The sequence below is a fragment of the Ursus maritimus genome, unplaced genomic scaffold (genome assembly GCF_017311325.1).
Source record: "Ursus maritimus isolate PB19 unplaced genomic scaffold, ASM1731132v1 scaffold_24, whole genome shotgun sequence".
In the NCBI taxonomy this organism is placed as follows: domain Eukaryota; kingdom Metazoa; phylum Chordata; class Mammalia; order Carnivora; family Ursidae; genus Ursus; species Ursus maritimus.
Window position 1 is genome coordinate 1,039,231 of NW_024424897.1, and position 21,839 is coordinate 1,061,069.

General features: G+C 64.3%; 3 protein-coding genes across 14 annotated transcripts in view; 1 reads left to right on the top strand and 2 right to left on the bottom strand.

The window, feature by feature from the left end:
- Window positions 1–5,258, bottom strand: part of LRRC45 (leucine rich repeat containing 45) — an 8,011-nt gene extending 2,753 nt beyond the window's left edge. For 3 of the 9 annotated variants that reach the window (XM_040639972.1, XM_040639971.1, XM_040639980.1), the window contains exons 1-10: window positions 4,605–5,258; window positions 4,025–4,086; window positions 3,542–3,612; window positions 3,082–3,260; window positions 2,680–2,808; window positions 1,588–1,700; window positions 1,210–1,292; window positions 850–927; window positions 293–581; window positions 99–210 (exon numbers count right to left, since the gene is read on the bottom strand). In XM_040639972.1, the coding sequence (XP_040495906.1) occupies window positions 99–210; window positions 293–581; window positions 850–927; window positions 1,210–1,292; window positions 1,588–1,700; window positions 2,680–2,808; window positions 3,082–3,260; window positions 3,542–3,612; window positions 4,025–4,086; window positions 4,605–4,824 (1,336 nt within the window). In that variant the 5' untranslated portion in view covers window positions 4,825–5,258. The remainder of the gene's footprint in view (window positions 1–98; window positions 211–292; window positions 582–849; window positions 928–1,209; window positions 1,293–1,587; window positions 1,701–2,679; window positions 2,809–3,081; window positions 3,261–3,541; window positions 3,613–4,024; window positions 4,087–4,604) is intronic. The other 6 variants (XM_040639978.1, XM_040639976.1, XM_040639975.1 and 3 more) reach the window with 6 other exon arrangements.
- Window positions 5,259–5,416: 158 nt separating this feature from the next.
- CENPX (centromere protein X) lies at window positions 5,417–9,175 on the top strand. 2 transcript variants are annotated; one of them, XM_040639982.1, is made up of 5 exons: window positions 5,417–5,539; window positions 7,936–7,987; window positions 8,204–8,257; window positions 8,501–8,589; window positions 8,671–9,175. In XM_040639982.1, exons 1-5 carry the CDS (start codon window positions 5,510–5,512, stop codon window positions 8,683–8,685), a joined length of 240 nt encoding a protein of 79 aa, XP_040495916.1. In that variant the 5' UTR covers window positions 5,417–5,509; the 3' UTR covers window positions 8,686–9,175. The 2 variants fall into 2 exon arrangements, with proteins under 2 accessions (XP_040495916.1, XP_040495915.1); XM_040639981.1 differs by lacking the exon at window positions 8,204–8,257 and having other exon boundaries at window positions 8,378–8,589.
- A 1,094-nt stretch (window positions 9,176–10,269) lies between these two features.
- Window positions 10,270–21,839, bottom strand: part of ASPSCR1 (ASPSCR1 tether for SLC2A4, UBX domain containing) — a 25,496-nt gene continuing 13,926 nt past the window's right edge. For all 3 annotated transcript variants that reach the window (XM_040639983.1, XM_040639985.1, XM_040639986.1), the window contains 9 exons: window positions 16,413–16,552; window positions 16,115–16,196; window positions 15,695–15,761; window positions 14,882–14,944; window positions 14,282–14,334; window positions 10,991–11,042; window positions 10,698–10,767; window positions 10,445–10,620; window positions 10,270–10,367 (listed from right to left, as the gene is read on the bottom strand). In XM_040639983.1, the coding sequence (XP_040495917.1) occupies window positions 10,354–10,367; window positions 10,445–10,620; window positions 10,698–10,767; window positions 10,991–11,042; window positions 14,282–14,334; window positions 14,882–14,944; window positions 15,695–15,761; window positions 16,115–16,196; window positions 16,413–16,552 (717 nt within the window). In that variant the 3' untranslated portion in view covers window positions 10,270–10,353. The remainder of the gene's footprint in view (window positions 10,368–10,444; window positions 10,621–10,697; window positions 10,768–10,990; window positions 11,043–14,281; window positions 14,335–14,881; window positions 14,945–15,694; window positions 15,762–16,114; window positions 16,197–16,412; window positions 16,553–21,839) is intronic.

Here is a 21,839-nt window from a genome sequence, read left to right on the forward strand (position 1 = left end):
GGGGGGGGGGGGAGAGCATGGGTGGGATTCCCTGGGGGGCCCTCGCTCCCTGTCCTCCCCTCTCTGGGCCCCTCAGCTGTGGGCCTGCGTGCGCCCACCCTCAGCCTGGACGGCCCGTATCTTCAGCTCAGCCGCCGTGTTGGTCAGCTCCTGCCTGGCCAGGAACAGCTGCTCCTGCTGAGATCTCACCTTCCGCTCCAGCTCGTCCACCTGGGAAGCCAGCACCGTGGACGGGAAGCTTCGGCTTCAGCCCCAGCCCCTGCCCTGGGGCCCTGGCCCCACACCCCCCTACCTGGTTTCGCAGAAGCAGGTGCTTCTCGTTGGCAGCAGATAAGTCTCTGAGGAGCTTAGACTCCCGCTCGGCAGCCTCCTGAGGGTGCGACGGGGCATGGGCACCGCTGGTCACCCCGCCAAGCACCGCCTGCCCGCCTGCCCGCCTGCCCACCTGCTGCTCTAGCCGGCGCTCCTTCGCCTGCCTCTGCGCCAAGCTTCGCTGCTCCTGCTCTGCCATAGCCAAGAGCTCCCCCAGGCCCTGGGCCTTTTGCTCTGACAGGGCCAGGGCGGCCTCGGCCATCTGCAGCCTGTAAGGAAGGAAAAGCCATCCCAGCTTCCCCCTGAGCCTTGCAAAGGCACTGCTGTTCTCATTCTTGCCAACCACTGGTCACCTCAGCTAGAGCTCACCTCCTCCAAGAAGCCTTCCGGGGTTACCAACCCAGCTGTGTCCCACCTCTACTTTGTACACTGGGGATGAGGGTTCTTGTCTGCATCACTCTTTTCTGCCCATGGGCACATCTCCAAAATGTCCCGAAGCCACCCCTCCACCACTCTCCCGCCCTCTGCCCCACTTACTTGGCCTTAAGGGCATTGATGATGGAGTGTCTCTCATTCAGGGCTTCCTGAAGCTGCCCCACGCATGCTGCCGATGCCCTATAAGCAGAAAGGAAGGTCTGAGAACCCCAAATCTCAGAGCGCCCCCAGGTCCACTTGGCTCTGGTAGCAGCTGCTGCTCCTCTGCTTCTACAACGTTCCAGGTGTGGCCGGGAAGCTCTCGGCGCTGCCCCTAACCAGCCAGTGTCCTCGGCAAGCACATGCCACCACCTCATCGACGGGCAGGTGACAAGGCCCAGGGTCAGTCACCCCACGAGGCCAGAGCCAGGACCCAAACCTCAGGCACCCCAACTGGGCCGGAGCCCCTGGTCCTGCGCTCACCTGCTGCTCCTGGCCATCTCTTTTCGCTGCTTATCAATCGTCTCCATCAAGTCCAGAAACTGGGGACAGAGCCAGCCAGAGCCCTGGTCAGGGCCCGGAGCAGGAAGGAGAGTGGATGCCCGCCGAAGCAGCAGAATAGAGAAACGTTCGCCTCATTCAAGAGGGGGATGGGGCTCCCACACAGGGAGGCCCACCTGCCCACCCATCCAGAAAGAGGAGCTCAGACCAAAAGGCTGCCCCTGGCGCCTGAGTGTTGGCCACCCAGAGAAGCTCTAGGGTCCAGGGGAAGGGAAGATGGCCAGGGCATGGGGACCAAGGCGGGCCCTGTGTCCATGCAGCTGGAGTGAGGCTCAGGGTCAGAGGCAGTGCTGTCCCCACCTGCCTGGATTTCTCTTCCTGGAGGTGCTGTACCTCCTTGCTGAGCACGTGGGTGCGGGCCCGGTTCTCTCGGGAAGTGGTCTGCCGCTCCTGGTTGTGGTCCATGGCTTGCTCTACGGGAAAGAACCCCGTTATCCACCAAGGGGACTGCCCAGCCCCGCGGAGTGGCCAACAGTTAGCCCGGCCCAGAAGCTAGTCATCGGAGAATCCACACCGTGTCGGCAGTCTCACCCTGCAAATCAGAGTGCGCTAGGAGGCGAAGGGCTTTAGTAGGGGTAGGGATGGCGGGAACGGTGGGGCCAGCAGCCCAGAAGGCACCTGTGCAGGGGGCACGCACATGGGGAGGCAGGGGAGACACTCAGCTGCCAGAGATGGATGTTAGCCTCTGGCCCAAAGGTCAGAGTCCACTGTATGACTTTTAAGAAATGAACATCACGCTCAACTCCTGTGTTAGGGAGAGATTCAGACAGCATTGGAGAGGGGCCAGCCAAAAGTTGGGGCAGTAGAAGTCAGGGACGACGACACAGGCGGGGCAGGCCCGGCAAGAGGCGGTGGCCCCTGGGTGGCTGGCGCTACTGGTAAGACAAGTAGTCACGGGGAGTGGCAAAGCGTTCCACTGAGCTTGGCTGGGGCTGAGCTGTCGGCGTCACCGATGGGAGGGGACCATGGACCCGAGGTGCCCCACACCCACAAACTCTGGGGTGCTGGGGCGCATGCCAAGAAGCCCCTTTCCAGCTGTGGCTGGGCCACCAAGGCATAAGCATGGCCCTCGGGGCAAAGCCTCAAGCCACAGTGCCTCCGCTTCTTCCTATGTGCAAGAGGTGACCCCCCACCTCACGGGCCTGAGAAGTGAGTGTGCACACTGAGGAGGGCTCAGAGCAGGAGAGGGCAGAACTCCGCAAGCTCACCGCCACCATATCCCTCCCTCAACACCTTCTCCGTCTCCTTCCCGTTTCTGATTCAGGCCACCTCACAATGCCTGTGCACAGCCCTGTCTGAGCCCCTCCTGCAGAGGCTGGCCCCATCAGAGGGAATCCACTTTGTGCCCAGCTCCAAACAGCACATGCCGTCAGCGGCCCCGAGTGCCCATACCCACAGCTCTGAGGATGTCGCCTGGGACGTTATTTCCTGCCAGCTCCAGTCTCCACAGGGTTCTGTTGCGGGGGAGACAGTTCACCAGGGCCCGGCCCCCCAGGAGGCCGATGCTGTTCCAGCGCAGGTCTGGAAGGAAACCTGTTGTCACCAGATGGAATGTGCCTGCACAAGGCTGGCCCAGCCCGGGATGGTTTCTTTGGGGAAGGGTACTCCCTGTGATCCCCAACAGAGCAGGAGCCCCGCTCACCGAGCCCTCCCTACAACACCTTCCCGCCCCCTTGCTTCTGGAAGAGGACAACAGTGGCAGGAGGGCAAGCAGCAGCAGGAAGGCTAAGGGAGCAGGGGGTAGAGCCCCAGACTGCAGACCTAGAGGAGAAGGCCAGTGCAGGGAGGCCTCACCCAGCTGCTGGAGGTGGGCGTTGCGTGTCAGGGCCAAGGCCAGCTCCTCTGCGCCCTTGTGGCTGATCTGGTTGTTGCGGAGGTCGAGCTGCCGGAGAGCGCCATTGCCCGCCAGCGCCCCGCAGAAGGCAGCAAACGCATCTTCCCACGGGCCTAGGTTGTTCCACTCCAGGGTGAGACTGCACGGAAGGTGGACGTGAGGTGTGGCCCCAAGGAGCACCCTGTTGTCATAGGGGCCAGAGGAGAGGTGCAGCCTTCGGGGTCTCTGGCAGAAAGGCTGGGGCCACGTGGTAACTTGTACTGGCCAACTCCCTACCAACGGATGGGAGACACCGACAACCGGCCAGGAGACCATGCTCCCAGGCTGCAGAATGTGCCCTCTGAGCCAACCCCGAACCATTCGTGGGGGTGGGAGGGGTGCTGGGGGCTGGCGGAGAGGGCAGGGGCCAGGACGCTTCACCTCTGAATGGACTTGTTCTGTCGGAGCAGTTGTCCCAGAGCCTCAGCGCCGGCAGCCTGAAGGTTGTTGCCCTAGGTCAGGAAGGGGCAGGTTGCTTAATTCCCCATCGATACAGGCTGGGCTCCAAATGCCACGTCCACACCCCGCAGGGCCCTGGTCAGGCAGCGGATGAGGCCAGGTGGCCTGCTCTCGGCAGGCGCGGCTCCTTTCAGATATTGCTTTCCCTGACCGCAGTGGGCCTCCCGGTGCAGGCTCATGTTTGTTCATGGGAACACTCTGGAAATCACATTCCTGACCTCCAATCTCCACCCACCCACCCCCATCAAGACCATCAGAAATCGGTGTGGAGCCCTGTGTGCCGAGAGTACTTACAGACACTGTCTCTGACCACCATCCAGATCTTCACGCTGCCAGGACACTCAAACTGCCCCTCACCCACCCCCCTGTCTCAAGTAGTACGCCCCTGAGTGCAGACCCGCTCACCTTTAGATCCAGAAACCGCACAACGGTGTTGGCACACAGCCCCTGGAGCAGCAGTGTGGCCCCTGTAAGGGGTAGGGCGTCACTCTGGGCCCTTGAGCTCCTCCCTGTGGGCTCCAGTTTGGAGCAGCTCCCCAGACATAGGGGGCAGATGACTGTCCCAGTGGCCCCCAACCATCAGGATTCATGCCAGGAATGAGTTGCCCTGATCACTGCCAGGTTTCAAACATCTGTTAGGCACAGAGCCAAGCTGCTGACCTCATATGCTCACCAGCATACTGGGTCCCTCCTAAGTCAGGGGAAGGGAAGGGTCTCTGTCACAAAGAGCAATTGCCCTCCGCTGCCAGGGACGCTGCTGCTGCTTCCTTGAACTACATGCAGTACAGAACAGTAACCCCACAAAGATGAGGTCCGGTGGGATGGAAGAGCTCTCTGCCAGGGCTGTCAAGGAACGAGGACCACGTGCAGCAAACCAGGGCAAACAGAGCAAGGCCAGGCTGCCCTGAGGCAAAGGACTTGACCCCAACCCCAACTCTGAAGTTGCAAGGGCTGCCCTTGCCCCTGCCAGCGCTCCAGTGCCCACCTTCCTCGCTCAACATGCAGTCACTCAGGATGAGCTCCGTCAGCAGTGCCTCCTTCTGCAGCAGCTTGCCCAAGGCCCTGCAGGTCTCCACAGTCAGGCTCTGGGTGGCCAGGTCCAGCCGGCCCCGCGGCAGCTCCTGCAGTTGCTGCAGGACAGTTTCCTGGGGCTCAGCCCCACTTTCCTTGCACAGCCGCCTGTAGGAGTGCTGGAACTCCTCCATGGCACGCTCCCAGAGATGGGCCTCACCATGAGCCAGCTCGGGCTGGCAGGCGGAGGGAAGCCGAGTGCTCGCTCAGGCTACCTGGCTCCTCTCCCTAATTGCAATAGGGCAGGGCCTCTCCCGTGGGGGCCTACGGCGCCGGGCAGCTCAGGATGGAGCACAAAGACTCCTAAATCCTCAGCAGCCGAGCAACGAGGGACAAACCGAGTTGGTTCTCCAGGAGGGAGACCCCATGAGGGCGGGGGAGGTGGGCAGGGGACCGCTCCGGCAGGGACCCGGGGAGGGGGGCGTCGACCAGCCGACGGGGATGAGGGCTCCTCGCAGACTGGCCCTCCCGCGGCGGGGCGGGACCCCAGGCCCCCAGCCCGCGCGCTTCGGACCCTCAGTCGCCGGCCGCGGGGCCGCGCGGACTCCGCGAAGCCTCAGTATCCAGGAAGAGCAAGGCGCGCCGGGAAGGGCGGGCGCAAACTGCAACTCCCAGGAGGCTTTGCTCTCCCCGGGCCAATAGGGACGAAGGGGCGGGCACGCACTGCGGGCCCGCGGGGCGAGGTGGGGCGGGGCTTCGGAAGGCGCGCTCCGGGCTGATTGGTTGGAGGGGCGGGGGCGGGGCTCCGGAGGGCGCGCTCAGGGCGGACTGGCTGGAGGCTTCCCGGAGCTCTGGAGGGCACGCGCCGGGGCGGCTGTCATGGAAGAAACTGGTGGCGGCTTCCGGAAAGTGAGAGGGCAGGCAGGGCGGGCGGACGGGCCCCACACTTGATTCACGTTCCCAGAACCGCGCCCTCGGCCCTCCGCGGGTGGGGTCCTGCACCCGAGTCGCCGGAGGTCGAGCAGGCAGCCGGGTTTGCCGCAAGAGGGAGGGGTGTGCAGAAACCGGGCGGGGGGGGCGCGCTCCGACAGGAGCCCGGGACCCCCCACCGCCCTAACGGCCCGGTCCCCCGGGCGCCCCGGGACCCCGCAGGACAGGCTCTCAACCAGGTGGCGCGGAGGGGTCCACATGCCTGCAGATTGTCAAGCTTCCCTTTGGCCTGTTGCCTCTCTGGGGGCCCTGTGCTCGCGTCCCACCCGAGCAGGGCTGGAACTGGCCCTGCTAGTCTGGGGGCGGGGGAGGGGCTGCGCACGTGTCCTGCTGGACACCAGGCAGGCACACCTGCATGCCCTCGACATAGATTAACCCTGTTAGAATGTGGGTACTAGTACTATCCTCACTTGCCAGTGGAGAAACCGAGGCAGAGCTAGGGTTAACCTCAGGCGGTTCCCCTCCGGAGCCTCACCGTTTGCTCTGCCCTGGTGCGTGCGGTTCTGGGTGTCTGGGAGGGTATGGAGGCCCTCCGGCTTCCACGCCAGCAGGCTGGGAGTGGCTTCTGAGTCTCACTTTATGGCTGTGTGCGAAGCTTGGGAGGCCCTCAGCCCTCGGTGTCAGGCCGGTGCGCCAGGAAGGCCCACGGGCCTTGCTCCACCGCCCGGTAGGAGTTACTGCCTTACAGAGAGGCAGGGCGGGGGTTCTCTGTGCTCCCCTTCTCCTTCAGCCCCCTCTTCTCCTTTGTCACCCAGCAGGGTGGCTCGGCCCTGGCCCAGAAGTGGTTAATCACAGGCTAGGGTGACTTGGCAGAGTGGTGGTCATGAGAACCCCCCCATATTTGCTGGAGAGAGAAGCACCAACCAGCACACCTGGAGAGCCCCGGAGTCCTCACCCCAAGGGCTCTGGCCAGAGCTGGGGTTATCATTACCCTTAAGCAGGGCTGCCCCAGGTGACTGTGAGAGGGACAGCGGAGCCGTAGGGCCTGCACGCAGTGGAGCAGAGGCTGAATGTGTCCCAGGTCCTGACCTCCTCAAGTTTGAGTCACTTGTCTGTTTAGGGAACCACCACCACACACAGCTGGTGCTGACTCCTTTAGTCTCGCCAGGCCGGGTGCAGCCGCCCTGCTCTTGTCGGGCTCCCCGGGGTCCGGGAGCAGGTGGGGCAGCAGCCTTCCCCGCCTCTCCCAGCAGCTTCTCATAAGCAGCAAGAAGGACCAGCAGGTGGCGCCAAGCTCTCACAGTCAACGCCAGGAGGGCGAGGCTGTGTCTGGAGCCACCGGGGGCAAGTTCTTACCCTCCTGAGCCGTGGCCCCAATGGTGCCCACTCCCTCCCCTGCCCCTCTGCTCTGCTCCTGGGCTTTGCCAAGCTGCACTGGGTGAGGCAGCGAAACCTCCCGCGGCTACAGCTGGAGGCGTGGTCAGTCCCCAGCTCACCTTCCCTGTGTGACACCCCGTTTCTGGGCTCCTGCTGCCCTCCTCCTGCCTCCCTGCTGGCTCCTCGTTCACAGCCTCTTCTGGCTGGACCCTGCTCTCTGTAACCTCCCTTGGTCCACCCCCCAAATCCTCCTCATCCTTCGACCTTCTGGAAGTCTCTTCTCTCAGCTCCAGCCACCTACCCAGCTGCTTGGCTCGAGTGCCTCATGCCTGTCCCTCACTCAGCGTGTTCCAAGCTGAGCTCCTGGCCCCTGGAATCCATCTTTCACCCACAGCCCCCCAGCTCTGCAGAGCGGTGCTGTCCTTCAGGGGCTCAAGCCCCCACCTTGAGGCGTCTCGGCTTGGACCCACCCTTGTCTATCCGGAGGCCCCGTAGACATGCTCAGGCTCTGCCTCCCCTCCTCCCACATTCACCCTGACCGCCCGTCGCCGCAGCAGCCCAGCCTCTGCCCAGCTCTGGGCTTCCCACAGTGGCCATCCCAGGCCCTGCTCGTGGCTGACTCCAGGGAGGGCCCTTAGAGGGAGCTGACCTGGCGCCTTGACCAGGGTCTGGCACAAGCTAGACAGTGTTGGCGGTGTGGACACACCTGCCAAGGGGCCCACTCAAGGAGAGAGCCTCAGCCCCGGGGACGGGAGTGCAAGACCGCCCTGGATCCCGTGAGGACTGGAGCCCAGAGAGCAGCGGGTGGGCACCGGGGCTGCTCCCGCCTGTCCACCGCGTGTCTGACTCGTAATCCTCCTGGAGGCACTGGGGGCTCCTCACTGCCCAGTCCCCCGCCCTGGGAGAGGGGCTCGCCAGCATGCGGAACTCGGCGCCCAGGGGGTCTGTGGCAGGCAGGGTGCAGTGCCGGGCGNNTGACCCGTCCCCCTGCCCCCCAGGACCTGGTGAGCAAGCTGCTGCAGCTGCACTTCACGGACGGCAAGACCAAAGGTTCGCGGGCACCAGCTGGTGGGCAGGGCCAGACTGGGGGGCTGCCAGGCACCGTGACCCAAACTGCTGCTCTGGGGGGGCCGAGGCCTCGGGGAGGGCAGGGGGCCACCTGCATGAGGAGTTGTCAGGTCAGAAGTAGTGAGAGCAGCGGGGTGGCCGGGATGCCAGGGGAGGGCAGAGCGCGCGTTCTGTAACTCGCTCCCCTCCCCCTTGCAGTCAGCGGGGACGCGCTGTGGCTCATGGCGGAGCTGCTGACCATCTTTGTTGTGGGTGAGCCAAAGGGCCCCAGCAGTGTCCTCTGGTGCCCCACCGGGCTGGTCATGACTCTGTCCCCCTTGTGTTTTCCCACCGGGGGGACCCACACACACCTCTTACCCATCTTCCCACCAGCCCTTAAGCTCTGTGTCCACTGGCTCGGTCTTCTGAGCTGCCAGCCAGCACGGGGGTGGGGGAGGCAGCCCAAGCACCCCCACCCGGCCTCTCCAACCTCACTGTCCTCCTACGTGGTGGCAGAAACAGCCGTCCGCAGCATCCGGCAGGCCCAGGCAGAGGACCTGGCTCTCGTGGACGTGGACCAGCTGGAGAAGGTGCTGCCTCAGCTGGTAGGTGGCCTCATCCTGCGTCCTGCCCTCCCGGGAGCAGGGCTGGCACCCACGGGTTCTGAGTGCTGCTCTCCCCCACAGCTCCTGGACTTCTAGGGCCTCTACCCCTACTGCAGCCCCCGTCCAAGCCAAGGCCAGGCCCCGCGCCCGCACTTCTGTGGCCTCTGGCTTCAGACAAGGAAGGAGCCGCTGAGACTCTTCTCCAGCCCCCAAGACCCAGCGAAGTCCTGACAAAGGCCCCACTCCTCCTGGTGTCCCTCTCTGTCCTGCTGCTGACCGCCCGGACACAGCAGGTGGGAGGGTTGCTCGGGGGCGGGGGAGGTGCCTTCCCCTCACACCCACTGGTGTTGAGAGAAGCGCAGGGTCCTGGGGAGGCAGGTGCTGAGAAGCTGAGGGGGCCCGCCCGCCCGCCCGAGCAGGTGGCCTGTGCCGTCTACAGATAAGCAAAGCTGCACACAGGCCTGACACCCCGACATCAAAGCTCCTTGCAACCTTTTAACCATTTGATACCCCGTCAGAAGATGCTTCCCTGATGCTTTAAATTTGTTCTCACGAGGCAACGTCAATAAATCAAAGCCGCCTCTCAGGCACGCCTCCCTGTTGCCATTAATCACCCAAAGTCAAGTTGCCTCAAAGCCTCCTGGCCTGCCCCCATCCACGCTGCCGAAGGGAAGCGCAGCTCCGAGCAGGGCCAACACCAGACTGCATGTGTGAGCGCCCTGCCGAGGGCCACAGCGAGGGCCAGTGAAACCTGAGCCCTCGCACATGTGGCTGCTCACTGGGAGCACGGACGATGCTCCTGCCACGGGATCCATGGCTGTGCGGCGGCCACTGGCCCGGAAATGTCGCTGTGGGCAGAGCCTGCTGGTGGAGACCGGCTGCCGGGCCCCTAGAGCTGCATGGGACCTGTCAGGAGCTTGGTCGGGTGGTATGGATGCCCTTGGATGGCCTCACCTCCCCCCCAGCCCCACCCTCTCCACCCTGCAGCACCCACCTTGCTTTAGCTCTGACACCTGCCCAGTGACTCTGCAGTCAGGGCACACAGAGCTGCAGAATGTCCCCTGGGGAGGGACAACAGCCGCCCCACCGACCACAGGGATCGGGAGGGACCTTGGAGGACCTCCGGGGGCAGCCTCGCCCACAGCTGAGCAGGGCACGGCTGGGGAGCAAGACTGCCCTCCCAGATTTAGCCCCACTGGCTCCTTCCTGCACCCCTTCCCATGCTGGCCCCCCAACTCTCCTCTCCCACCCCTCTCCTCGGGGAGTCTCGGGGCTTCAAAGCGCTGGGGGCATGTGGAAGTGATTAGACCTGAAGGGAAGGCTGGCAAGAACCTGTGCCCCACAGCCACTGAGAAGTGTGCTCAGATCAGGGGGTGCGGGGGCACCAGCCTGCCCTCCACAGGTGTCCTCCCAGTCCTTCCGGTCCTGGTGCCCTGGGCTAGGGCAGCCCTGCCTACACACAGCCAGGCGCTAACGCCTGGGGCCTTTCTCACACTTGGGTCCTCACAGGAGAGATAATTTGTGCTGTCAATTAAGTGTCCTCAGGGAGGACACCTGTGCCTTTATTCATAAGCGCGAGATCCCAGTGAGCGGCACCCCCCCAGGTCCAGACCAGCTGCAGGATCAATGGGCCCAGGGGACAGCGGGACCCCTTTCTGGAGAAAGGACGACAGGAGTATCTCGAGCAGCTCACACCTTTATTCTTGCTCAGGGTGGAGAGGGGTCCTGTGGCCGGCAGAGAGGGCACATCCAGGCTGGTGGCACTCACCTCTTGCTGGCTGCAATGCAAACACCAGGATGACCTCAGGGTCCCTGCGTCGGCAGCCCCTCCCTCTGCTGTGCCCTGCTACGGTACCTGGCAGCTTCAGCCACTTGGGCACCTTGCCCAGATCCCTCCTGACCGGCGGGGCCATCCCGGTGCTGGGTTCAGGGAGCCCCACTGCCTCAGCCTCGGCCGTTGGCTCCAACTCAAGGGGTGCAGGGTCAGGGGCTGGCATCGGGGGTGGGGTTCCAGCAGCCCTGGACATGCACCTGCGGACAGAAGGCCGGGGTCCAGGATGGCTGACGCACTCTGGCAGGGGCTCTCCCTCCCCACTGCCGGCACTCACCTGGCCACCAGCACATCAGCTGCAGATGGGGAGACCGTATGTTCCAGCAGCCGAGGCTCCAGGAAGAGGCCTGTGAGACACCGAGCCCACCCTCAGGCCATGGTGGGGACCCCCCCGCCCACTGTTGCTCTGCTCTGAGAGGGGATGGGGTCCCAGCAGGTGGCTGTCCTGGCACTAGGGTATCGGGCAGAGATCTCCCCCCAGACTGGAAGCAGCTATTCTAGGGTATATGATGAGCCAGGACATGGCCCAGGGCCGGCCAACCATGGGCAAAGAGAAGGGCCCCCACCCACCTGTTGGTTCCTCTGCTCCAAAGTGCACAAGGGCTGCAGGGAAGAGATCTGCCTATAGGGAGAACAGGAGGCAGCTCAGGGCCCCAGGCGGGCACCATGGATGGGCAAAGGACACATGGGATGGATGGGGGCGCTGCACTCCACTTTTGTGGTGGCCTTTGTGGACTGCACGTGAAGCTAGGGGCACTCACGGGGAGCAGGGCTCCACGGACGAGGGTCACAGCCCCAGCCAGGTCCCTTCAGCAAGTGCAGTCTGCTGCGCAGTGCCCCCATGAGCTGCCCCCAGCCCAGCTCTACCAGTCCACCCTCTGGCACCAATCCCAGTGCAAGCCAGGGCGGCTGGGAGACCACAAGGGACCCTCCAGGAGCCAGCCCCAAGCACCAGATAAACAGGAAGCTCCTGTACTGTGTGCACGCTGGCTTCTAATGACCTCTTCTCCTGCCTGCTCGGCTCCTAGGGGAGCCAGGCCTGCAAGCCCCCACCCTCAGCAGACACTGCGAGAGGCCGACAGGTCAGAGATGAAAGTGGGCACAGAGAACGTGGGGAGGGGGGCCAGGGAGGTACAGAGAGGAAAAACGGGCAGTGCGGATCAAAGAACAGAGAGCGAGGGTCTGCCTGCAGGCTCAGGGCCCCTTGGCTGCCCAGGCCCAGGCGTGGGGAGTGGGGCGGCTCCTGGAGCCACAGGGCTTTGAGAGTCCTGGGCAGGGAGGTGCTACCCAGGTCAGCAACCTTGAGAGCTTGCTACCCAAGACCCCGAGAGCCCACACTGGAGTTCCCTGACTGCACTCCTGGTAGTGACGTGGTAGGGAAGAGCCAGGGCCAGGCGGTATGAAGCTCCGCCCACAGGACGAGGATTAGGGTGGTGGCGGTGTTGCCGCTGCACTGGGGACCACGCTCCCCACCCCACGAGGCCAGGAACTGCCTCTCCTGAGTCTCCTTCCCTGGCGGGAGCAGGGGAAGCAGGATTCCTGCTCAGATGTGGGTCAAGGATGGGTCCTCATGTGCCCTGGAGGCCCACCCAGCAGGGGGCTAAACTGGGCTGCAGAATCAAGGCTGCAGGCAGGGACCCCAGAGTCCACCCCTCTCGCCTCTGCACCTGAGGGGGACCATGGCCGCAAGCCCTAAAGCTGGCCAGAGGGTCCCCGTCCTCTGCCCTCAGTGGAAGGGGCAGCCACCAGGTGAACCCTTCCACTCCGCTCTCTTGGAGGAAGCTTCAAAGGCCAAGCCCAGGAGCATGGAGACCAAGGCCGGGAACAGGGCAGATCTGAAAACCCCACACCCCATCCTGGGATCAAAGCCTCATTCAGAGGCACTGCCTGCACCAGGGCCCTGAAGGCACCAGATGCCGGGGAGCAGGAAGGGGGCACAGGGACCACAGTGCCCGACTCTCCCCGGGAGCCCCAGGTTGGCTGACCCTCCGGGCACCACAGCCACTCTCAGAGAGTACCAGAATGTTCCGCCTGGCAGGGCAGCCTGGGGGCTGCAGGGCTTCAAGCCTCGAAGGACCCCTCTCACCAGCCAGGAGTCCTCCGGGGCCCTTGGGGCACCTCCTCTGGACCCCAGACTCCCACTAGAACTACCCCACTCGCTTGCTGGCATCTTCGGGATTCCACCCAAACAAGGGGGGAGTGGCAGCACAGCAGGNNNNCGTAACCCCCAGGAAGGAGACTCTACCCCTCTGTTCAGGCAGAGAAGATCTATGCAGATTGTGGCCATCTTTAGGACCTGCTCTGGCTGACCCCTGGACCCTTCATGAGGCCGAGGACAGGGGTGTCCCTGAGGCTCAGGACAGCACCAGCAATGAAGGAAGCAGACCTGACAGGCACCGGGGGTGCCTGTGCCCACCAACTGCACCCCCACCTCCCTCCACACCCTTGTCCGCAGTCCCACCATCCCCAGCACTCCCTTTCCTGGTCCAGTGACCAAAAGGGGCAGCTGGGCCGCCGTCCCTCACACCTACCCCAAGCTGTCACTCTCTGGGGCTCAGGACTGGCCCCCTGACAGCCTCCCGGGCAGCCAGCAGCCAGAGAACAGCCCTGCCAGGGACATGAAAGCCGGCGGCTTCCGCGCCCACGCCTGCTCACCCACACAGGGAGGAAGGCTTCCTTCCCCGAGCCCTGCCAGCTCTCTGATCGCGGGCGGGCGGGGACGCCACCCCGCGCGGGGGCCCCTGCAGCTCCAGGCGGAGCTGACAGATGAAGGGAGACAGCTGCTGGTAGCAAGGGGCAGAGTGTCCCCAGGAATCAGGCCGGTCGGGCAGGAGGACAGGCGGCACCCCAGGACTCCTAATGGGGGGGGTGGGGCTGGGCACTGGTCCCCCTCCATCGCAAAGCATCTCCTAAATTCAATGTTTATCAAAAGGCTGGCCAGCGAGGAAGGGAGGGAAGGAGGCAGGGCAGGATGGAGGAAGAGGCCCAGTGCCTCTGGGGCTCCCAGGGGCTGAGAAGGGGTAGCTCGTGGCAGGGGGGCGGGGGGGGGGCAGCGCCCTGCTCCTGCCCACTCTGACTCCTTTCCTTGGTGAGCTTCCAGCCTCTGCGGGGTCTTGCCCCATGACCCCCACAATGGTGGCAGCCCCAGGCAGGAGGCAGACCCCCTCGCCCCCGCTCAGACCTATGCAGGGCCCGCCAGCCAGTTAACAAGGCCCAGCCTCTGGTACTAATTAAAATATCTGAGAAGACTTTGAAGAGGAAACCATTAGGCCAGAGGGCTGGGGAGGCCCCAGGCTACCCTCCCAGGGGCAAAGGGACAGGACATTCCTCCTGGATCTGGAAGGTAGCCCCGGCAGGGCAGGGCGCCTCACCTTCACAAGCTCTGGGGGCCACAGGGAGGGTCGGGCAGAAGCAGACACCAGCTAGTGGGGGGGGTGCAGCACGCATTCCCGGCAGAGGCCTCGGGGTCCGGGGAAAAGGCAGAGGGAGGGAAGTAGGCCGAGCAGCAGCCCTTGGAGCCTGGGGCCAAACTAGCCTCCAGCTGCCACCCCAGGGCCCTGCAGGCAGCCAGACACCTGCAGGTGAGGCCTCCGGGGGCCCCTCTCGCCCGGACCCCAGGCAGGGCGCTTTGCGGCCTGCGGGCCGTCTGGCTCAGGAAGGCTGGCAGCCAGCCGGGTAGGCCCCTCCCCGCCGGGGCAGGAAGCGGAGCAGGCTGGAAAGCCCCAGCATCAGCTTCAGAGGTGTTCTGCCCCCCAGCCCCCTGGGGCCACCCGGCTACAAGGCATCATTATCCTTTCGACCGAGGCACACCCTCCAGCACCTGTACCCCCGTCCCCCCGCACCCCACCAGAGTGCCGGTACCTGAAAGAGGGTCAGCGTGGGGTCATCCAGGACGATTTTTGGAGGAGTGATGACTGCAAAGAGATAACTTGTCTGGGCCAGGAAGCACCTTGCCCCCCACCCCTTGCCCACAATCCCCAGGGAAGACAGGCCTGAGGTGGAAGGGGAGGCCCAGGGCCCACAGCCTCAGCTGGGGTGTTTCCAAGGAGCCCCCTCAGCTCACAGCCCTCTGCCCACCTCTCTGCTGCTACAAAAACCCTGGCAGGGGGCTTAGGGCCTGGGACGGACAGACCCACAGGGAGCCCGGGCCCCACCCAGTTCCCTGTGCAGCCCAGGGGCCTGACTCCCTTGGAGGCGGAAGGTCCCAGGAGCCCGGGAGAGAGGAGCCAGGCTGCACACAGAGGGTGCAGGGGTGCTGAGGTGGGGCAAAAGCCAACCTCCCTTCCCAATTCCCACGGTCCGTGGACTTGTCCTCAGACACCAGCAGGACTCACATGGTTGGGACCTGCCCACCACGATGTTTCTAGGGGGAAAGCGGCTTCAAGCCCCAGCTGGGAGGGGTGGGGGTCCCTGACGCCCGGACGCCACCCGGCTGTGTGCAGCAGGCCCAGGAGAACTCACACAGGCAGAAGGGCAGCTCGGGGTTCCCCAGGTGGCTTCTCACGAAGGCGTGCAGATCCCCCACTGCAGGAGCAGGGGCGGGTAAGCAGAGCTCCGCGGACCGGCGCGGCCCCCCAGACCCACTCCAGGGCTGGCCACATTCTGGGATGGGACAAGCTGGGGCCCACCCCTGCACAAACCCCCGCTACCCTACAGGCCCGGGCCGCCCCGGGCAGCTTACTGCCTCTTAGTACAGGACAGCGCACCCACCCTCAGGCCAAATCAAGGTCCCAGGGGCAAAAATCCAAGCTTGTTCCTTCCACAGTCTTCCAAGATGCTCGGCCTGGCTAGGCCCCCACCCTGCTGCAGGAGTGTCCCTCCCTTTGCCTCTTACCCTGCCCACTATCCTATCCTGAGCTCTGCCCTAGGGAGGCCCTCGTAGTCTTGGGCACAGATCACGAAGGACCTCATTCAGGACTGATGGCACTGCCGCGTTCCTTCTGGGCTGCCACCACAAGCCTGAGACCCCTGCTGTTGGGGGGGCGGCCGGGATGGGAGAGTGTTGGGCCTACCCGTCCTCTGGGCATTCCTCTGTCTCACCTGTGCCCTGAACAGGTGGACGCATGGGGGCACCCAGCACCTGGGCTCCCCAGCCCTGTGCCCAACCCCCCGACATGCTCTGCAAGCTCACGGCCTGCCCCACAGAGACGGCAACAACCCAGAACACCCGTGACCCCCAAAGGCCAGGCAGCCGCAGTCCCGTGGTCGGGAAGAAAGAAGCCAGGAGGGGCTCAGAGAGCCCTCCACTCCAGACGCCCACGCGGGGCTGTTTACCTGTCTCGTTAGGGCGGAAGAAACCCTGCAGGATGTAGCGGTCAGGGAACAGGACCCTCAGGACCACCTGGGCCACAAGGAGGCAACGTGTCAGCACGAATGGCCAAAGCCCGGTCCCACCGTACCCCTAGGCCCACGATGGGCAGGCCCCCTGACCCAGGCCAGAAGATGCTGGGGCAGAGGGCCAGACACCACCCGGCCCCGGCCATCCCTGGCCTGCTCCCTGCCCTGCTGGACACGGGGGGCTGGTCAAGTATCGCCGGGCGCGTTTGTGAAAACACATCGTCTGTGTCTGTCATGAGACCAGGCGCACTGGTGATAACCATGGCTGCGCAGGCCTGGTGGGAAGCACAGGTACCCCAGCCAGGGGCGCGGGACGAGGCCTGCGTTCGTTGCAGGAGCCACACTCAGTCTCCCTACCTTAGGGTAGCGCTCCAGCTTCTCCCTCATCTGAGCCTCCCTGAAAGCCTTGGTCACTAAGGGTGCTTCCTCCAGGCGCTTCCTGCAGGGGCAGTGGGTTGGGGCGTGAAGGTCTGCGGTCTCCGTGGCCAACCCAAGTGGGGGCCCCCACACACCCACCCTGGGATCTGTGGGCTGCTCCCCCACACAGGGCCAGATGGGACGGGGGTACCCTGCCTAAACCCCTGTACCCCGAGATGTGCTACTGAAAACGTGGGAGCAGAGAGACGCCGACAGGGACGCTGACGGGCACACCCACCGCTCACTCTTGAGCTGGGCCAAGCGTCTCCTCACATCATCCACGGTCACTTCGAAGAACTCGTCCGGCAGCTCTGCAGGCCAGGCCTGAAGCAGCTCTTCCAGGTCGGGGTGGCACACCACGGGGTCCCGATCCACTGGCTGGGTGGGCAGAGGGCTCGGCTGACACAGGCCCCCCGGAGCCCAGGCTCCTGACTGGGGGCTGGGTCGCCCAGGCCTCACAGCTGGAGAGGCCACACAGACCCCCAAGGCCAAGCCTGTACCCTCACTGGCTGCCCCCGTCAGCCCATGGCCAGGGCCAGGTGGCCAGGACTGGAAACCCTCCTTCCATGCATACTGCTCAGCCACACAGACACAGAGACCCTCACTCCCCAGCAGGACACGGGGCCCAGAGGGCTCAGCGCAGCCAGGCCAGGCCAGCCAGGCACCCTCGCTGTTGGGGGGCTTGGGAGTGGGCTGAGGGACAGCCTGGCAGGGCCAGCCTTCACCAGCAGCTCCTGTGCTCACTTCCTGTCTCCACGGGAGTCTCCCACTAAGAGGCCTAAGGAGCTGCCTATTATCAGGGTCCCCCAAACAGAGAGCAAACTCGGAGAGCAGCACCCTGGTTGAGGCCACGTCAGGGGCTACCCAAGACGGCAGGGGAAGCAACAGCCCCCAAATTAGAGGTTTGGCAGAAACCTGCCAGCCACTAGCCCCACGGCCTGGCTGTCCCCAGTCCACCCTCTGACCATCCCCCAGGGATGCAGAAAGGGACAGCATCACTCCTAATTGGCAGTGATGAGGACGAGGAGGATGAAGGAAATTGAGAGGCAGGGCTTGCTTGGCCCAAGGCGCCTCGGGGGCGGGGGGGGGGGCGCGATTGCCAGCGTGAGTCGCGCGACCAAGGGGATGGGACACCTCTTGGCACCATGGCTGCCGTGGGGCTGGGCCTGACCGAGATATGCAAGTTCTGGCCCAAGAGGCCCCCCTCTGCCCTCCACTGTCCACCTCCTCCTCTCTGTACCAGGCTGCGGGCCTAGCAGGCTCGGGGAGCGTCCTTCCCCAGTGGACCCTCCTACAGCCGTCCCCACAGCCCGTCCTGCTCTGCAGGCAGACTCACTGCCCTGGGGATGACACACCTGCTGGGGTCTCCAGGGCTAACTCCCCAGCCACACCCGAGGCCTGGACAGCCCACCCTGGCAGGGCTTAGGTCCCTGCGGTCCAGCGAGCGCCCAGCAGCACCAGGCCTCACAATGCAGCTCTCCCCCAGTGAAGGGAGGTGGGCTCTTGTCAGGAAGCCCCTCGGACCTGGAGGCACGGGGGCAGAGCAGCCGCAAGGGGCTGGCTGAAGCTCCAGCAGCAGGGCCTGTAGGTGGCCGGCAGAGGCCCCTGGGGGCTGCCCCTTCGAAGCCACAAGGCTCCTGCACTACTGCGGGCAGTCTACACCAGAGCTTTTTATGACAAGATGCCAGGCGCCAGGCTGCCCCCCACAGCCACGGCGCCTGCATTCCAGAAAGGCCAAGAGCTGGCCTGGGCGCCTGGGGCGGGGTGTTGGGGGAGCGAGGGCAGGACATGGATGTGCCTGACTGGGAACGGCCGTGTTCACGAGTGCCAGGCCCCCGGGCACTCAAGCACGAAGCCCGCAGGCTAACGCGCAGCTGAGGCCACCCCGTCACGGTCTCTACCTTGGAGGACCCGGCCGCGGGCGCACGAGTCGCCCTGAGAACCCAGCCAGCCAGTGGCGTGCAGTCCCTGGCACTGCACGGAGTCTGAGCGCTCAGACCTGGCTGGCGAAGCCAGTCCCAGGGAGTGCTGCCCACTAGGTTTTCGCGGTCCTCTTGGGCACTTCCAGGGCCCGGCCTGGGGTGGCCAGAGGGCTGCAGGCTGCCAGCAGTGCCGATGACCCCAAGGCCCACGGCCTGCTCCCCAGGTCATTTCCACAACAGGGGACACAGGACCCACCGTCTCCACGCTGCTCAGGGGCCATGGACTCTCGGTCAGAAAACAGAACAGACAAAATCCTTCTGGGTTTGGATCTACTTTTGACTCCTTCTCTCCTCCTGTGTCTCACTCTGTTCCAGAAACCTGTCTGTCACACAGAAGCCAAGAGCTGGGCCCCATGCAGGAACCAGAGGGCTGGGAAACAGCCACCAGCAGAGCCCGGGGTCAGACCACCTGATGTCCTGGCCCCAGGCAGGCCCTGTCCCAAAGGAACAGACCAAAGTCCGCGGCTGGGCTGCTAGAAGTACCACCCTACTGCCCAATGATGGAGGAAGAAGGCAGGCAGCTTCAAACACCTCCGCTTGGCCTTCCCCAGGAGAGCATTTCCACAGCAGAGAAGAGGGGCTGGGGTGGGGAGGGAGCTGGGGAGGTTAGAGCCAGGCAGCCGCCAGGCTGAGCCCTGGTCCTGCTCATGCCCACGCTCTGCCAGCAACCCGCCCTCTTCTGCCGTTCCTTCTCCCGCCGTTCCTGGTCCCGGCAGTCCCTACACACAGCTCCCGCCCTAGGCAGGTTTAGGGAGAAGTTTCTGGATGGAGAGCACAGCATCCGCAGAGAAAGAGAGCACATGTGGCGGCAGCCGTGAGGGAGAGCTATGGCGGAACAGAGGACAGGTGGACAGAGAGTGAGCAGGACAGGTCAACGGTCATAACGCTGTCTGCAAAGTGGGCAACACTGACCAGGAGCCCCGGGGGCATATGAGAGGGGCAGGAGCACCCTCTGTGGGTGATGACGGGCCAAGGCTGGACAGATGCTGGAAGACACACAGCCCATTCAGAGATAGGGACACGGACCCCGAGCACCGGCTGTGGCCAGCCGGCGGAAGATGCCCTGTTTCGCCACGATGGGACACGGGAGGGAAACCGCAGAGGAGGCTGTGGGGTCTTGACTGCCCTTGGCCCCACACCAGGCTTGGTGCGGCCGAAGGCAAAGCTTGGCACCGGTGTGGAGGGTCAGGAAGGCCAAGCAGGCCGGGCGCTGGGCCGACACCAGCCTGCAGCAGCCTCGCGAGTGGCCAAGCATCCAGCGGGCACCCGGGTCCCCTCCTGTCGGAAGTGGCCTCACCGCTGCTAAGGGTTCATTTTCTTGACAGTAATTTTCCGGGATGTGATGACACACAGAGAAAAAAATGTAAAAACGATTTGGGGGTGACCTCAACCCCAGATTTTCCAGCTTTCCTGTGAGGGCTCTTGTTTTTCTCCCCCGCTCCCAGCCCAGACTGTCCTCTGACAATGGTCTTTGGTCAGAGGGAATGTGAAGCGTTTCCCCTTGAGGCTTGGAGCTTAAATGAATCAGGACGCGAGGGCCGCAGGCCAAACCCTCCGACTTACTCACAGGGCCGGCGCCCGACGCCCTCCGCAGGGCTGAGCCAGAGGGCGAGGCCAGGCCGGGTCCCGCGAACTACCGAGAACACCGAGCAGAGGAAACGGGAGAACGGGGGAGCTGAGCACCAGCACAGGGCGAAGCTGAGGCCCCCACACGCCCGCGGCGTGGACGAGACACGTGAGCTCCACAAAGTACTGAAATCAGCAAGTGCGAGGTGTGGCACGGGGCCTCCTCACTCACAGGCCTGGCAACTGCCCTGAGAAGCCCAGAGAGACACACAGCATGAGGTCAGCAAGCCACGGAGGGGAGGACACCCACGTGGTGGGAACAGCCCCAGAGAGCCCTTGGGTCCAATCAGGGCGGGGGCCTGAAGACAAAGCCCTCCAGGCCCCACCGACACAAGGCCGCCTGGCCCTGCCTGGCCAGCTCTGGGCATCCAACGCACCCCACGTGCTCATTCTCCACTACGGTGTGCAGGCTGGGCACGTCTCCCCCAAATCCGGCCGGGGCAGAGACAGCTGGAGGGCACCTGCCATGTGACTCAACCAGCACCTTCCGAGCCACGACCTATCTGCCACCCGGCCTTGGTGGCATTCCGATCAAGGCCACGGCTGTGCCTCTTGGGCTGCTGGAGCCTGGGGGCAGCCATAAACACGGACCACATATGACAAGGGCCAGTTTGAAGCGTGCCCTGAGCCCACACATGGGGGACAGCAGGGCATGCTCATGGAAGGATGTTATGAGAGGTGCCCCAGGACGAGAGGAGGAGGGCAGCAAGGGGCACCGCTCACAATCTGCTCTGACCCCCAGGCCCTGGCCCCATGTGCTCTAAACCTGCTCGCAAACCAGGGAGCAGGGATGGCCAGAGGCCAGGCTGACACCTGCCTTGAGATAGAAGCACCAAGGAGGTCCCAGGCCTGTGTCTAAGGCCAAGCCCTGCAGGGTGAGGGGCAGGCAGGGGGCACTGCCGTCAGCCACCTGCCCCACTCCGGGCATCGGGGCCTTTGATCAGAGACCCCCATACCGGCTTGGGGGGGGTGGTGCCTGCTGGGATTGCGGCCCAGCCGCGCACAGAGCGCACAGGGCTGCAGGGTGGCCTCCTGGGCCGACGGAAGGACTTCAAAGGGCAGGCCAGGGGCCGCCGGGCAGCCCCAGCCTCTCCCCGCACCCGGCTCTGATGGCCAGTAAAACTACCTTCTAATAATTAATGTTTTGACATCAAAGGCAAGAGCCGCCTGGGTCTGTAAACCATCCCAGTTCTCAGCCGAGGACCTGCCTGTATTTTATCCTGTCTCTTCTGACTCTTTATTTAAACCCAAAACCACACACAGGCGAAACATTAATGGGAAACTTGGAAACTCCTTTTGATTACCAAAGTGTACCTTTGAAGTTCCCCCAAAAGTTCCGTTTTTGTTCCCTTCTTCCCTCCCCCCCAAGGGCTGAAAAGGGACACAAAGCAGACACCATGTGGCCGGCGAGCCCTCCGGGTGTGGGGCTGTTAGTGACAAGAGGCACGAGGCAGGCAGGCAGGCGGGCGGGGGACGCTCCACAATCAACCAGCTGCTGGGGCGCCCAGATCAAAGGCACACGCTGCTGGCGGCCAGGCGGCCCCTCCCTGGGACCCCTCCTGCCCGGGGGCCCAGGTTCAGAGCCCGGGGAGGCACTGGGATCCTATGCCCAGATAGCAACCACCTATGAGACAGCACAAGCCCAGACCCTCCCCAAATGTCCACGGGGCTGTAGGCAGCTTGCCAAGAGATCCAGAGAGCCAGGGCCTGCCCGGGCCAGCAGGAGCCAATGGCCCACAAGCCACATGCCCTGAGTCCTCAGTGCCTTCAGGGTGGGAGAAGGGACAGCCAGCCCTGGCCCTGGGGCCCAGGCCCCAAATACAGGAATTCCCAGGAAGAGCAGGCCCGGATGGAGTCACACCCCCAGGATGGGCTCACCCCAGCACGCAGGCCTGCTTTCGGCCACTGATTCTGGGCCCAGGTCACAGAAGCCAGGACAGTGGGAACTGCGGCTGAGTTTCTGACACGGGCCACACACCAGCATGGGGGCCAGGACACCACCACCACCACCGACGGACGGTCATGAGGCTCGGGACTGGCTCAGCCCCCCCCCCCCG

Coding starts and splice junctions, on each gene's coding strand:
- CENPX (XM_040639981.1), top strand. CDS start 5,510: ATGGAAGAAACTGGTGGCGGCTTCCGGAAA. Junction 5,540..7,935: donor CTGGTGGCGGCTTCCGGAAA/GTGAGAGGGCAG, acceptor CCTGCCCCCCAG/GACCTGGTGAGCAAGCTGCT. Junction 7,988..8,377: donor CACGGACGGCAAGACCAAAG/GTTCGCGGGCAC, acceptor TCTTCCCACCAG/CCCTTAAGCTCTGTGTCCAC.